General features: G+C 45.2%; 1 protein-coding gene across 1 annotated transcript; it reads right to left on the reverse strand.

Annotated features, from left to right (window-relative positions):
- Positions 1–2,417: 2,417 nt before the first annotated feature.
- SMIM19 (small integral membrane protein 19) lies at positions 2,418–10,566 on the reverse strand. Its single transcript, XM_077458990.1, has 4 exons — positions 10,483–10,566; positions 8,622–8,760; positions 6,052–6,176; positions 2,418–3,553 (listed from the first exon to the last, which is right to left on the reverse strand). Exons 2-4 carry the CDS (start codon positions 8,753–8,755, stop codon positions 3,507–3,509), a joined length of 306 nt encoding a protein of 101 aa, XP_077315116.1. The 5' UTR covers positions 8,756–8,760; positions 10,483–10,566; the 3' UTR covers positions 2,418–3,506.
- Between the last annotated feature and the right edge of the window lie 2,195 nt (positions 10,567–12,761).

Here is a 12,761-nt window from a genome sequence, read left to right on the forward strand (position 1 = left end):
TATTGCTTGGACCTACAGGTAAGCCTTAATCTAGGCTTACCTATAGGTCCAAGTTGTTTGGAAGGGTTTACTTCCTCTTTAACCCCTACACTGCCACCCACTGGTTAACCCCTTCACTGCCAGTGTCATTTACACAGGAATCACTGCATTTATATAGCAGTGATTACTGTATAAATGACAATGGTCCCAAAAATGAGTCAAAAATGTCCGATGAGTCCCCCACAATGTCGCAGTCACAATAAAAAAATCGCTGATCGCAGGCATTACTAGTTAAAAAAAAAAAAATAATAAAAAATTATTAATAAAAATGCTATAAAACTAACCCTATTTTGTAAACGCTATAACTTTTGCGCAAACCAATCAATAATCGCTTATTGTGATTTTTTTTACCAAAAATATGTAGAAGAATACGTATCAGCCTAAACTGAGGGGAAAAAAAAATGTTTTTTTTATATATTTTTGGGGGATATTTATTATAACAAAAAGTAAAAAAGAATGCGTTTTTTTCAAAATTGTCGCTCTATTTTTGTTTATAGCGCAAAAAATAAAAACCGCAGGGGTGATCAAATACCACCAAAAGAAAGCTCTATTTGTGGGAAAAAAAAGGACGTCAATTTTGTTTGGGAGCCACGTCGCACGACCGCGCAATTGTCAGTTAAAGCGACGCAGTGCCGAATCGCAAAAAGTGGTCTGGTCTTTGACCAGCAAAATGGTCTGGTCTGAAAGTGGTTAAGGAGCCATTTGTTCCAACTACCAGCAATCAACTGCAAGAATTAATAGCACAACTGAGCTCCTGAAAATCATCTGTGTGTTTAGGCCCCTTTCACATGGGACGGATCAGTAATGATCCGCCCCATGATGATCCCCTTGCTCAGCGGGGGAATCGCTCCGTTGTCCCCGCTGAGCCGGCGGATAACAGGGCGGTCCCGGCACACTGTGCAGGGAGCGCCCTGTCAGCTCTCCACTCTCCTCTATGGAGGATCGGATGAACACGGACCGTCTGTCCGTAGTCTTCCGATCCGCTCTGCAGACGGATAAAAAAAAAATAGGATTTTCCTCCGTCTGCAGAATCGGACAATAGCGGAGGCGGACGGTAGTGGGTGTCTGCGGATGTTTATCCGCAGACCCCCGCTATCCCATAGGAATGCATGTATGTCCGTATTTCATCTGCAAACGGATGGATGAAATACGGACATACTGTCCGCATGTGTGAAAGGGGCCTTAGGCTTCTGGGAGCCACACACCGCAGTGCCCAAAATAACTGCCCCTGAAGCTTGGCCCAATCCTGGCAACAAACAGAGACAGCACAATACAGTTTTAGATAGGTATATTATAAAAAATTTATTTTTGTCAACAACTGATTTCCACCAAGTATGGAGGCTCAGGGGCACTACAACTGCATGTATATATCAAGTCCTAATTTACTGTATATATTATGTAAAGCTATTTATTTTCCCCTGATAGAGAAGGGAAGGGAATGGCTAGAACCCCTGTCAGTTTTTTTTTTTGCTGGATGTGAACTGTTGAGGAGATTATGCTTTACTTTTTATGCCAGTAAGAAGAGGAGATCCCTCCAAACCAAACTGTTATCCCCTCTAAAGCCTCATACACACGATCGGACTTTGTACAAACTTTCCCCTGGACTTTTGTACAAAGGGCGTTGGCCGTAAGTTTGTATTGCATACACACGATCTGACTTTTTAGGCAACAAACATTAACATTTCAACGTACTGTCGACACTTCAGAGGACGTTCAATTACTCCAGCGCCACCTTTGGTAAACTTCTGTATTGTTGTCTGATCTTTTGCATTGGTTCTGGAGCATGCATGTTTGTACTTTGTACAAAAGTCCGATGGTTTTGTGTACACACGATCGGACTTTGCTCCATTGGACTTATGTTGTCAAAAAGTTTGTCCATTCACACAGCCAACAAGTCAGATGAAAACCAAAAAAAGTTTGTCTGATGGAGCGTACACATGGTCGGATGTTGCTCCAAAACAGCCAATTTGCATGTTTGTTGTCAAAAAGTCCGATCGTGTGTATGGGCCTTTAGACAGTTGCCGCTGGAACATTTCCACCTCAACTCAAAACTGTTTGATTTTGATCACTATCTGTACTAAAGTCAGCAGCCACCAGGACAACTAAAGAGGGTGACTTTTTCCAGCAATAAATACTTGAACTGGGTTCTAAACTTTCAACAAAGCATATAAATCCACTCTGTATGCACTAAATGTCTTTGCAAACCAAGACAGTACTAAGTAAAAGTAACAATGACATATTCGCTGTGCTGCAAATAGCCTGAGAAGCCAGCAGTGCTGTGACAGGGACCCCCATAGACCCCACCAACTACAGGCTGTCTGCAGAAAACTACAGGAGGGGGCTGAGACAAGACCAGTCATCCTGCAAAGAGAAATAAATAGAGCAGCAGCAAGCGGTCTTTATTATTACAGGAAGCTCCTGCACAGAGGTAAGATTTCACACTGGATTACTACACAGATCCAGAAGAAATACACAAATCACACCAAAACCAAGATTCCAATAAGAGTACACATGCCTCCTGTATTTAGACAATAATTGCTAATCCTGGAGTGCAGCTTTAAAGCCGCACTCTGGTAAACTAAAAAGTTGACCCTTGCAGTGGGGCTGCTACTGCACTGCAAAAGGTTAACTGCCCATTTAGTCTACGGGACAGTAAGACCGCTTCTATTTACCTGACGCTCTGCTCCTCCAGCAAACAGCACTCCCATCAGATTTGGCAGTGGACAGTCTCTCAGCATCCTCATGTCCAATACAGGGCTATGACCACGTCAGAGAACCTTAGGCTGCCCGAATGCAGGCGGAGAATATGCTGCAGGGACTGGTCTAGTCACATGGAGGAGCTTGCAGGAGGGGAGGATCAGGAAAATAAAACTGCTGCACCCGACAAAGTAATTGTAAGCCCCGCCCAACACCCCCCAAAATATAATTAAAAAAAAAAAAAAAAAAAAAAAAAAAAAAACACACCTTCAAAACATACAAAAAAAAAAAAATCCCCAAACTCATAATTATTTGTCATTTGCCTTATTTACAGTCTGAATAATATATGCACAGTACATTAACAATATCTTTGATGTTCTGTCACATATAGTTAAGATGGACAGTTTCCACAACAAGATCATCCTGAGACGATGGGCTGGTTTGTCCATGATGCAAAAATGAACCCCTGGACCATATTCGATTCAGTGGCAGTCTTTTCTTTGATTGCAGGAGTTTTCGGAATTAAATTACTTTTCTGTCCACTAGTCTAGGATCTTGATGAAAATGTTTAAATGCCTGCAGTGAACGCAAAAATCTCTATCAAATGTAAAATACTGTAGGTCTCCTTATTTTGGGTTTAAGGTAGCTTGTCATGATAACGTCGTACCAATCAGCTGGCTTGACATCGAAATGACAGTTCTTTTTATTAGTAGACGTTCCATCACTGCCGTAAAGGCAGTCTGTCGTCTTCACAATCTATTTCAAGCCTGTCAATCCATTGTGACCTGAACGCTGTCATTCTGATCATGTTTCCGAGCTGCAGGATGGGGAAAAAAAAAAAACACATTTCTGAATAAATCAATGTACAAGTATTGGTATGAAAAGTCTAAAAGGGATTGTGTTATGGAAAACACAAATAAATATATATATATATATATATATATATATATATATATATATATATATATATATATATATATATATATATATATATATATACACACACACACACACACACACATATATATATACCCTCTTAGGCTGGATTCACACCTATGCAGTTTTAGTGCCTTTTGCATTTTGCACTACAGTCCATTTAACATGGTTTCCTATGGAATACGTTCCGTAGTGCAAATCTGCAAAATGCAAAAAGTGCTAAAACTGAATAGGAGTGAATCCAGCCTTATAACTGGGCATGTAGCAGTGTTGAGAATTAAGCAATCACATTCAAAATCATGTTAAATAGGAGTCAGTACACACCTGCCATCAATTAGAGTGCCTCTGATTAACCCCAAATAAAGTTCAGCTGTTCTAGTAGGTCTTTCCTGACATTTTTTTAGCCGTATCTTACAGCAAAAGCCATAGTCTGCAGAGAGCTTCCAAAGCATCCGAGGCATCTCATTGTTAAAATGTATCAGTCAGGAGAAGGGTACAAAAAGAATTTCCAAGGTATTAGATATACTATGGAACACAATCATCAAGTGGAGAAAATATGGCACAACAGTGACATTACCAAGAACTGGACGTCTCGCCAAGATTGATGAAAAGACGAGAAGAAAACTGGTCAGGGAGGCTGCCAAGAGGCCTACAGCAACATTAAAGAAGCTGCAGGACTATCTGGCAAATACTGGCTGTGTGGTATATGTGACAACAATCTCACGTATTCTTCATATGTCTGGGCTATGGGGTAGAGTGGCAAGATGGAAGCCTTTTGTTACGAAAAAAATAAAAAAACTTCCAAGCCGACTAAATTTTGCAAAAAACGCATCTAAAGTCTCCCAAAATCATGTGGGAAAATGTGTTATGGTCTGATGAAACCAAGGTTAAAAACTTTTTGCCCATAATTCCAAAAGAAGTTTGGTGCTAAAACAACACTGCACATCCCCAAGAGAACACTATACCCACCGTGAAGCATGGTGGTGGGAGCATCATGATTTGGGGCGGTTTTTCCCTTCAGCTGGTACAGGGCCCTTAGTCAAGGTAGAGGGAATTAGGACCAGTTCCAAATACCAGTCAATATTGGCACAAAGCCTCCAGGCTTCTGCTAGAAAGCTGAACATGAAGAAGAGGAACTTCATCCTTCAGCATGACAACGACTCAAAGCATACATCCAAATCAACAAAGGAGTGGCTTCACCAGAAGAAGATTAAAGTTTTGGAATAGCCCAGAACTGAATCCGATTGAAAATCTGTGGGGTGATCTCTGAAGAGGGCTGTGCACAGGAGATGCCCTCCCAATCTTACAGATTTGGAGTGTTTTTGCAAAGAAGAGTGGGCAAATACTGCCAAGTCAAGATGTACCATGCTGATAGATTCACACCCCAAAAAAAGACAGTGCTGTAATAAAATCAAAAAGGTGCTTCAACAAAGTTTTAGTTTAAGGGAGTGCACACTTATTTATGCAATCATTTTAGCTTTTTATTTTTACTTCCCTCCACCTAAAAGATTTCAGTGTTTATAGGTCACATTAAAAAAAAGGTGGAAAAAGTTCTGAAATGATCTTTGCCTCATGTTTTTTACATCACAGACACCTGACATTTTAACAGGGCTGGGTAGACTATTTATTAGGGTTGGCAGAGAATGGTCCAAAAAAATAGAAAATATCCAGGGTGCAGAAATTGTGTGGAGGAAAATGCCTCATTGATGTCAGAGGAGAATGGACAGACTGGTTTAAGATTATAAAAGGGCAACAGTAACTCCAATAACCACTCGTTACATCCAAGGTATGCAGAATACCTTCTTCGAAAGCACAACACATCAAACCTTGAACCAGACGGCTGTTGAAGAATCTACCTCCTGACTGGCTGAGTGAGACACAGCAGCATTGGCACCCGCTGCTGTCAATCAAAGTCAGCTAGCCTATCAGGAGGGGGGGGGGGGGGGAGTTCCAATCGGAAATTCCGATCGTCTGTACCAATTCCAACGTATGCTCAGAAACAATGCAACGCATGTTGCTCGGAAGCACTGAACTTCATTTTCTCGGCTCGTCGTAGAGTTGTACGTCACCGTGTTCTTGACGGTCAAAAGAAGAGAGAACTTGTTGTGACCGTTTGTATGCAAGCCAAGCTTGAGCGGAATTCCGTCGGAAAAACCATCCAAGATTTTTCCGACAAATTCCGCTCGTGTGTATGGGGCATTACAGAGATCACATGCCTGTCGCCTTGGATGTTTTGTGAGTGCATTACAAAATGATGATTACTCAATAAACAGTGCTACACTATTGGCGGCTCTTCCTCCTCCCATCCCCTCTTAAATAATGTTATACGACATCCAAATACATGTAAATATTAACCCAAATAAACAGTGATATCCTTACAAATGTAATACATCTCTAGTTGTTGGCGCAAGCGAATCTTCTTCACATCATCATAAAAATTAGACTCGGATGCCGTCTCTACAGTCGGTGGCACTGTAAAAATCCGCATGATCTTCCTTTTGTTCCTAAAATAGAAGAAACATCTTAAATATCAAAGTGTCCTCTATTCATAGATCGACACATTGCACTGGTAGTAATGCATTTTTCCTTTTTACTATCCACTTGAAGCCCCTTCATGACCAGGCCATCAGCGACTTATAGCTGGACTGCCATATTGCGGCGGACAATCAGACACTGACACTTTGTGAGAACCAGTGACACCAATACAGTGATCAGTGCTACAAAATATGCACTGTTGCTGTACTAATGACACTGGCTGGGAAGGGGTTAAACATCTAGGGCAGGGATCTCAAACTGGCGGCCCTCCAGCTGTTGCAAAACTACAACTCCCATGAGGCAGTGCAATGCTGACCGTTACAAGCATGACTCCCTCAGGCAGAGGAATGATGGGACTTGTAGTTTTGCAACAACTGGAGGGCCGCCAGTTTGAGATCCTGAAAATCCATGAGTTGATCGATCAACTTGGTACAACCAGCCTGATGGATTCTCTTGCGTTTAGCGCTACTGTTGATTATAGACGCTAGTGATAAACACGGTCTCCTCCTGGCGAGGGGGGGGGGGGGGGGGGGGTGTCGGGTCGGCAGGAGAGGCTAAAAGTCAATGGCCCGGCAGAAGGGATTACTGCATCAATACTATTTGTATTGATGGGGAAAAAAAAAAAAAAGAAAAATTTCTTTCCTGCAACCCAGGTAAAGAAAATCCATAACTTCTCCCGTCTCCCTTGTTTACATAGGCAGAGCTCAGTCCAGCCTCTCTTCCCCACGATCGGGGGGTCCCTGCGGCCATCCGCTTTTACTATGGGGCAATCATTAAGTGGCTATACTTAGGATGTAATAAAAAATGAGTAGTGATTTAGTGTAAAAGTAATTTCTTATATTATGGCCAATTAAAATGTCTCATTTTCAAGCTATACTCACGCTCCCGCTGTGATTGGGCACAGTGGGAGCCAATCAGTGTCCACCGGGGGACGCAATGTCCACCGAGGGACGCAATGTCCACCGGGACCTGCCAATTGTTTGGGAGACAGGCAGAATGTCAGTCCGCCTTTCTGTGAAAGGGGAATGTACTGATCCAGTGTTTCTGCTAAGCAGGAACGCGGATCTTTACCATCCCTCAGTCAAAGCAAAGCACTCTCCTCCTCCCCTCACAGTTAGTAAGCATTCCTCAACTGCTTGCCAACCGGATCCTGTAGATATACGTCGGCAGAATGGCATGGCTGGGCAAATTAACGTACCGTACGTTACTTTAAATTTCCCACCGCGCGCGCCTGCTGTGAGCTCCGTGCCCGTGGACTCGATGTCCTCTGGGTGCCCACGATCGTGCCAGCCGAGCTGAAGAACGGGAGATGCCGATATAAACACAGCATCTCCCCGTTCTGCCTAAAGACAGGACACTGATCGTCTGCTCCCTGTCATCGGGAGCAGTGATCAGTGTCGTGTCACTGCTAGCCCACCCCCCCCAGTAAGAATCACTCCCCAGGACACACTTAACCCCCCCCTAATGTTTAACCCCTTCACTGCCAGTGACATTTTTACAAGTAATCAATGCAATTTTATAGCACCGATCGCTATATTAATGCCAAAGGTCCCAAAAATGTGTCAAAATTGTCCGATGTGTCCGCCATAATGTTGCAGTCACGGGGGGGGAGGAAAAAAATAAAATAAAAAAAACACAGATCGCCGCCATTACTAGTAAAAAAAAAAAAAATAAAAAAAAATAGTGTTTTTTTTCAAAATTGTTGCTCTTTTCTTTGTTTATAGCGTAAAAAATAAAAACCGCAGAGGTGATCAAATACCCCCAAAAGAAAGCTCTATTTGGGGGGGGGGGGGGAAAAAAGGACGTCAATTTTGTTTGGGAGCCACATTGCACAATTGTCAGTTAAAGTGGTGTTGCCACCAAAAAATAAAAAATAGTTTAAAATTCTTAAAAAAAATAAAAAATAAAATAAAAATAATAATAATAATAACAACAATAACAAATATATATTTGGAAAAAAAAATTAAAAAAATGTTTTACTCAACTCTAAATGCCTGTTGCTAGGGGGTCCCTCGTAGTCTGCCTTCTTCATTGCCCTGGTTGGTGACATCACTTCCCCTCACGCCGCACAGTCATCTGGGACCTGTCACAGGTCCCAGATGACTGTGCGGCGTATCACGGCACCCTGCCCCCGCTCGCGTATGCGCAGTGGGTGCCTGGCTGTGAAGCCACAGCCGGGTGCCCACAGTAAGAATGATGGCGCCGCAAGCGGAGTGGGGAATGAGGGGGGGCTTCGTTCCCCCGCATCGCTGGACCCTGGGACAGGTAAGTATCCGATTATTAAGTCAGCAGCTGCAGTATTTGGAGGGAGGGTAAACCTTCCAGAGTGGGAAGTGCTTAAACCAAAAATGTTAAGCTTAGAGATACAATATGAGAAATCAATCAAAAGATCTACAAGAAGAGCAACAACTCACTTCCTGGCATACATGAAGAGACCGAAGCTCACAAGAATCACAATCAGGTAGACGTTGGTGGCTTCATTCCAGGCTTCATGTACGGAGTAATCAATGTTACCGTCATCTGCCATCACCCCATACCCTCCAGCCATAGCCCCTGGGGACAAGAAGTGTAATGGGATAAAGAATTATTAATAATAATAATAGCAGCAAACCTATGTCGAGGAGAAATGTAGCCGATCTACTAAAAATGCTAGCTGCCTGGCTGCGGGGGTTTTGCTCGCAGTCACGGACCTGGAACAAGCATTCAGCAACAAAAGATCTCTTTATTGGTACGCTTCTTGAAACTGGTGACTTCTAGGCCTAGAAACTCTGGAAACTGCTCAAAAAATATCAGGCATAGAGCAAAGGACGAGTAGCCAGCACTGCCTTTGATCTTCAGGTGTCTGATCATTACCGCGGCTCATCCCGCACTGTCTCCAGGGGGTGGCGGCCATCTTGGTATAGGCAGAGCTTTGCCTCCTGGGGTCGGAGCCTCCAAAGTAGTGACATCACCAAATCTCACCCTAAGACTCCCGAGACTGGCAATCAGAGGCGGCCTCCCGGGACAATCACAGAGCGCCACGCAAAGCTTGTGCATGCGCAGTGGGGAGACGGCTGTGGTTCCTCGGGGGGAGACATATCCAGGTCCCGCATGTGGGCAGACAGCGCCGGACCCCGGGCACTGCCAAGTACTGGATTATTACAGGTCAACAGCTACAGAATTTGTACTGTGTTTGTATATATAGGATTCGCAGCTGCTGACTTAATTCAAAAAGGGGAAAACTGACCTCCTCCTAACCTATGAATACAGCTCCCTCTTATTATATTACCCCCCCCCCATGTATATGAATACAGCTCCCTGTTATTATATTACCCCCCCCCATGTATATGAATACAGCTCCCTGTTATTATATTACCCCCCCCCCCCCATGTATATGAATACAGCTCCCTGTTATTATATTACCCCCCCCCCCCCATGTATATGAATACAGCTCCCTGTTATTATATTACCCCCCCCCCCCCCCATGTATATGAATACAGCTCCCTGTTATTATATTACCCCCCCCCCCCCATGTATATGAATACAGCTCCCTGTTATTATATTACCCCCCCCCATGTATATGAATACAGCTCCCTGTTATTATATTACCCCCCCCCCCCCCCCATGTATATGAATACAGCTCCCTGTTATTATATTACCCCCCCCCCCATGTATATGAATACAGCTACCTATTATATTACCCCCCCCCCCCATGTATATGAATACAGCTCCCTGTTATTATATTACCCCCCCCCCCATGTATATGAATACAGCTCCCTATTATATTACCCCCCCCCCCCAATGTATATGAATACAGCTCCCTGTTATTATATTACCCCCCCCCCCATGTATATGAATACAGCTCCCTATTATATTACCCCCCCCCCAATGTATATGAATACAGCTCCCTATTATATTACCCCCCCCCCCCCCCCAATGTATATGAATACAGCTCTCTTATAGTCCTAGATTGTAAGCTCTAACGAGCAGGGCCCCCTGATTCCCCCCCTGTATTGAATTGTATTGTAATTGTACTGTCTGCCCTAATGTTGTAAAGCACTGCGTAAACTGTCGGCGCTATATAAATCCTGTATAATAATCATATTAGCCCCCCCCTTAATGTATATGAATATAGCTTCCTGTTATTATATTACCCCCTCCCTCATAATGTATATGAATACAGCTCCCTGTTATTATTTAGCTGCCTGAACAGTCTACAATGAAGCGGCACACAACTCCTAATAGAAGCCTCCATTCTCAGAGCACCGGGCACGGTAGGTCCTCAGCATCACTTACCTGCAGCACAATCCCGGATACAGGCTCTGATCACGTGATCTACGACGCAGCTTCCCGGTACAGAAGAGAGCCGCTCTCCTATTGGTCGCAGCTGTGAGGCTGTGATTGGTCAGACATTTAAATCTCCAGCAGGCTGTGCATGTTGTCACTGTATAATCACAGGACACCGCTCTGATCACCGCCGTGCCGGTACGAGTCCGGGGATTCTCTACACCGTGTGCTTATAGGAATACAATGCTGACAGTGAGCTCTGATCAGAGCGGACACAAGTTTTCCGGTTCCCTATTACAGCCCCCCCACCATACATGTGATTGTGTCTGCGATTACATTACCGAAGTGGGGGGTGTCTCTAAAATGTTGCAGTACGAGGTCCACATAGGACTTTTTACAAACATTTGAAGGCCAAAAATAAATACACAAGTCCCCCCTTACATAATGGTCTTTATCAGAGTCCCCCCTTACATCGGGTCTTCGTCAGAGTCCCCCTTACATCGGGTCTTCGTCAGAGTCCCCCTTACATCGGGTCTTCATCAGAGTCCCCCTTACATCGGGTCTTCATCAGAGTCCCCCCTTACATCGTGATCTTCATCAGAGTCCCCCTTACATCGGGGTCTTCATAAGAGTCTCCCTTACATCGAGATCTTCATCAGAGTCCCCCCTTACATCGGGGTCTCCATCAGAGTCTTCCCTTACATCGGTGTCTCCATCAGAGTCCTCTTTACATCGGGGTCTTCATCAGAGTTCCCCCCTACGTCGGGGTCTTCATCAGAGTTCCCCCTTACGTCGGGGTCTTCATCAGAGACCCCCCTTACATCAGGTTTTTCATCAGAGTCCATCCTTACATCAGGTTCTTCATCTGAGTCCCCCTTACCCCAGGGTCTTCATCAGAGTCCCCCTTAAATCGGGTTCTTCATCAGAGTCCCCCTTACCCCAGGGTCTTCCTCAGAGTCCCCCTTACATCGGGTTCTTCATCAGAGTCCCCCTTACATTGGGGTCTTCATCAGATTCTCCCCTTACATCATGGCCTTCATCAGAGTCCCCCTTACATCGAGATCTTCATCAGAGTTCCCCCTTACATCGAGATCTTCATCAGAGTTCCCCCTTACATCGGGGTCTTCATCAGAGACCCCCCTTACATCAGGGTTTTCATCAGAGTCCACCCTTACATAAGGTTCTTCATCGGAGTCCCCCTTACACCGGGGCCTTCATCAGAGTCCCTCCTTACACCGGGGCCTTCATCAGAGTCCCTCCTTACACCGGGGCCTTCATCAGAGTCCCTCCTTACACCGGGGCCTTCATCAGAGTCCCTCCTTACACCGGGGCCTTCATCAGAGTCCCTCCTTACACCGGGGCCTTCATCAGAGTCCCCTCTTACACCGGGGCCTTCATCAGAGTCCCCCCTTACACCGGGGCCTTCATCAGAGTCCCTCCTTACACCGGGGCCTTCATCAGAGTCCCCTCTTACACCGGGGCCTTCATCAGAGTCCCCCCTTACACCGGGGCCTTCATCAGAGTCCCCCCTTACACCGGGGCCTTCATCAGAGTCCCCCCTTATACCGGGGTCTTCATCAGAGTCCCCCTTACATCGGGGTCTTCATCAGAGTCCCCCTTACATCGAGATCTTCATCAGAGTCCCCTCTTACATCGGGGTCTTCATCAGAGTTCCCCCTTACATCGAGGTCTTCATCAGAGTTCCCCCCTTACATCGGGATCTTCATCAGAGACCCCCCCCCCCCCCCCCCCCTTACATCAGGGTTTTCATCAGAGTCCACCCTTACATCAGGTTCTTCATCGGGGTCTCCATCGAGTCCCCCTTACATCGGGGCCTTCATCAGAGTCCCCCCTTACATCAGGGTCTTCATCGGAGTCCCCCTTAGACCAGGGTCACTATCAGGATCCCCATTACATAGGAGCCTGAGCCCCTCCTTACATCAGAGTCCTTATCAGAGTTCTCTTTACATCAGGACGAAGGAGATACCATAGGCAGCCTATCCTGACCCAAATCCTCAATTTCTGCACCTTTAGGATACACAAATGGTCCTAGCCCTGGGCCAGATAACATTTTGTAGTTTTGCAGCGAATGTTTCTGTTTCTGTTTAATTAGACCTGTTAACCCCCCTTTAACCACTTCCCGCCCGCCCTATGGCCGAATGACGGCCTTAGAGCAGGCGGGTTCCTTCGCCTGGCCGTCCCTGGACGGCCTCGTGTTTACTTCCGCAATGCGCGCCGCCGGGGGCGCGCATCGCGGAAGTTTTGTATTCGCCGTGTCTCCCGGAGAC

This window comes from Lithobates pipiens, unplaced genomic scaffold (assembly GCF_037356315.1).
Source record: "Lithobates pipiens isolate NorthernLeopardFrog02 unplaced genomic scaffold, aLitPip1_a1.2 Scaffold_28, whole genome shotgun sequence".
In the NCBI taxonomy this organism is placed as follows: Eukaryota; Metazoa; Chordata; class Amphibia; order Anura; family Ranidae; genus Lithobates; species Lithobates pipiens.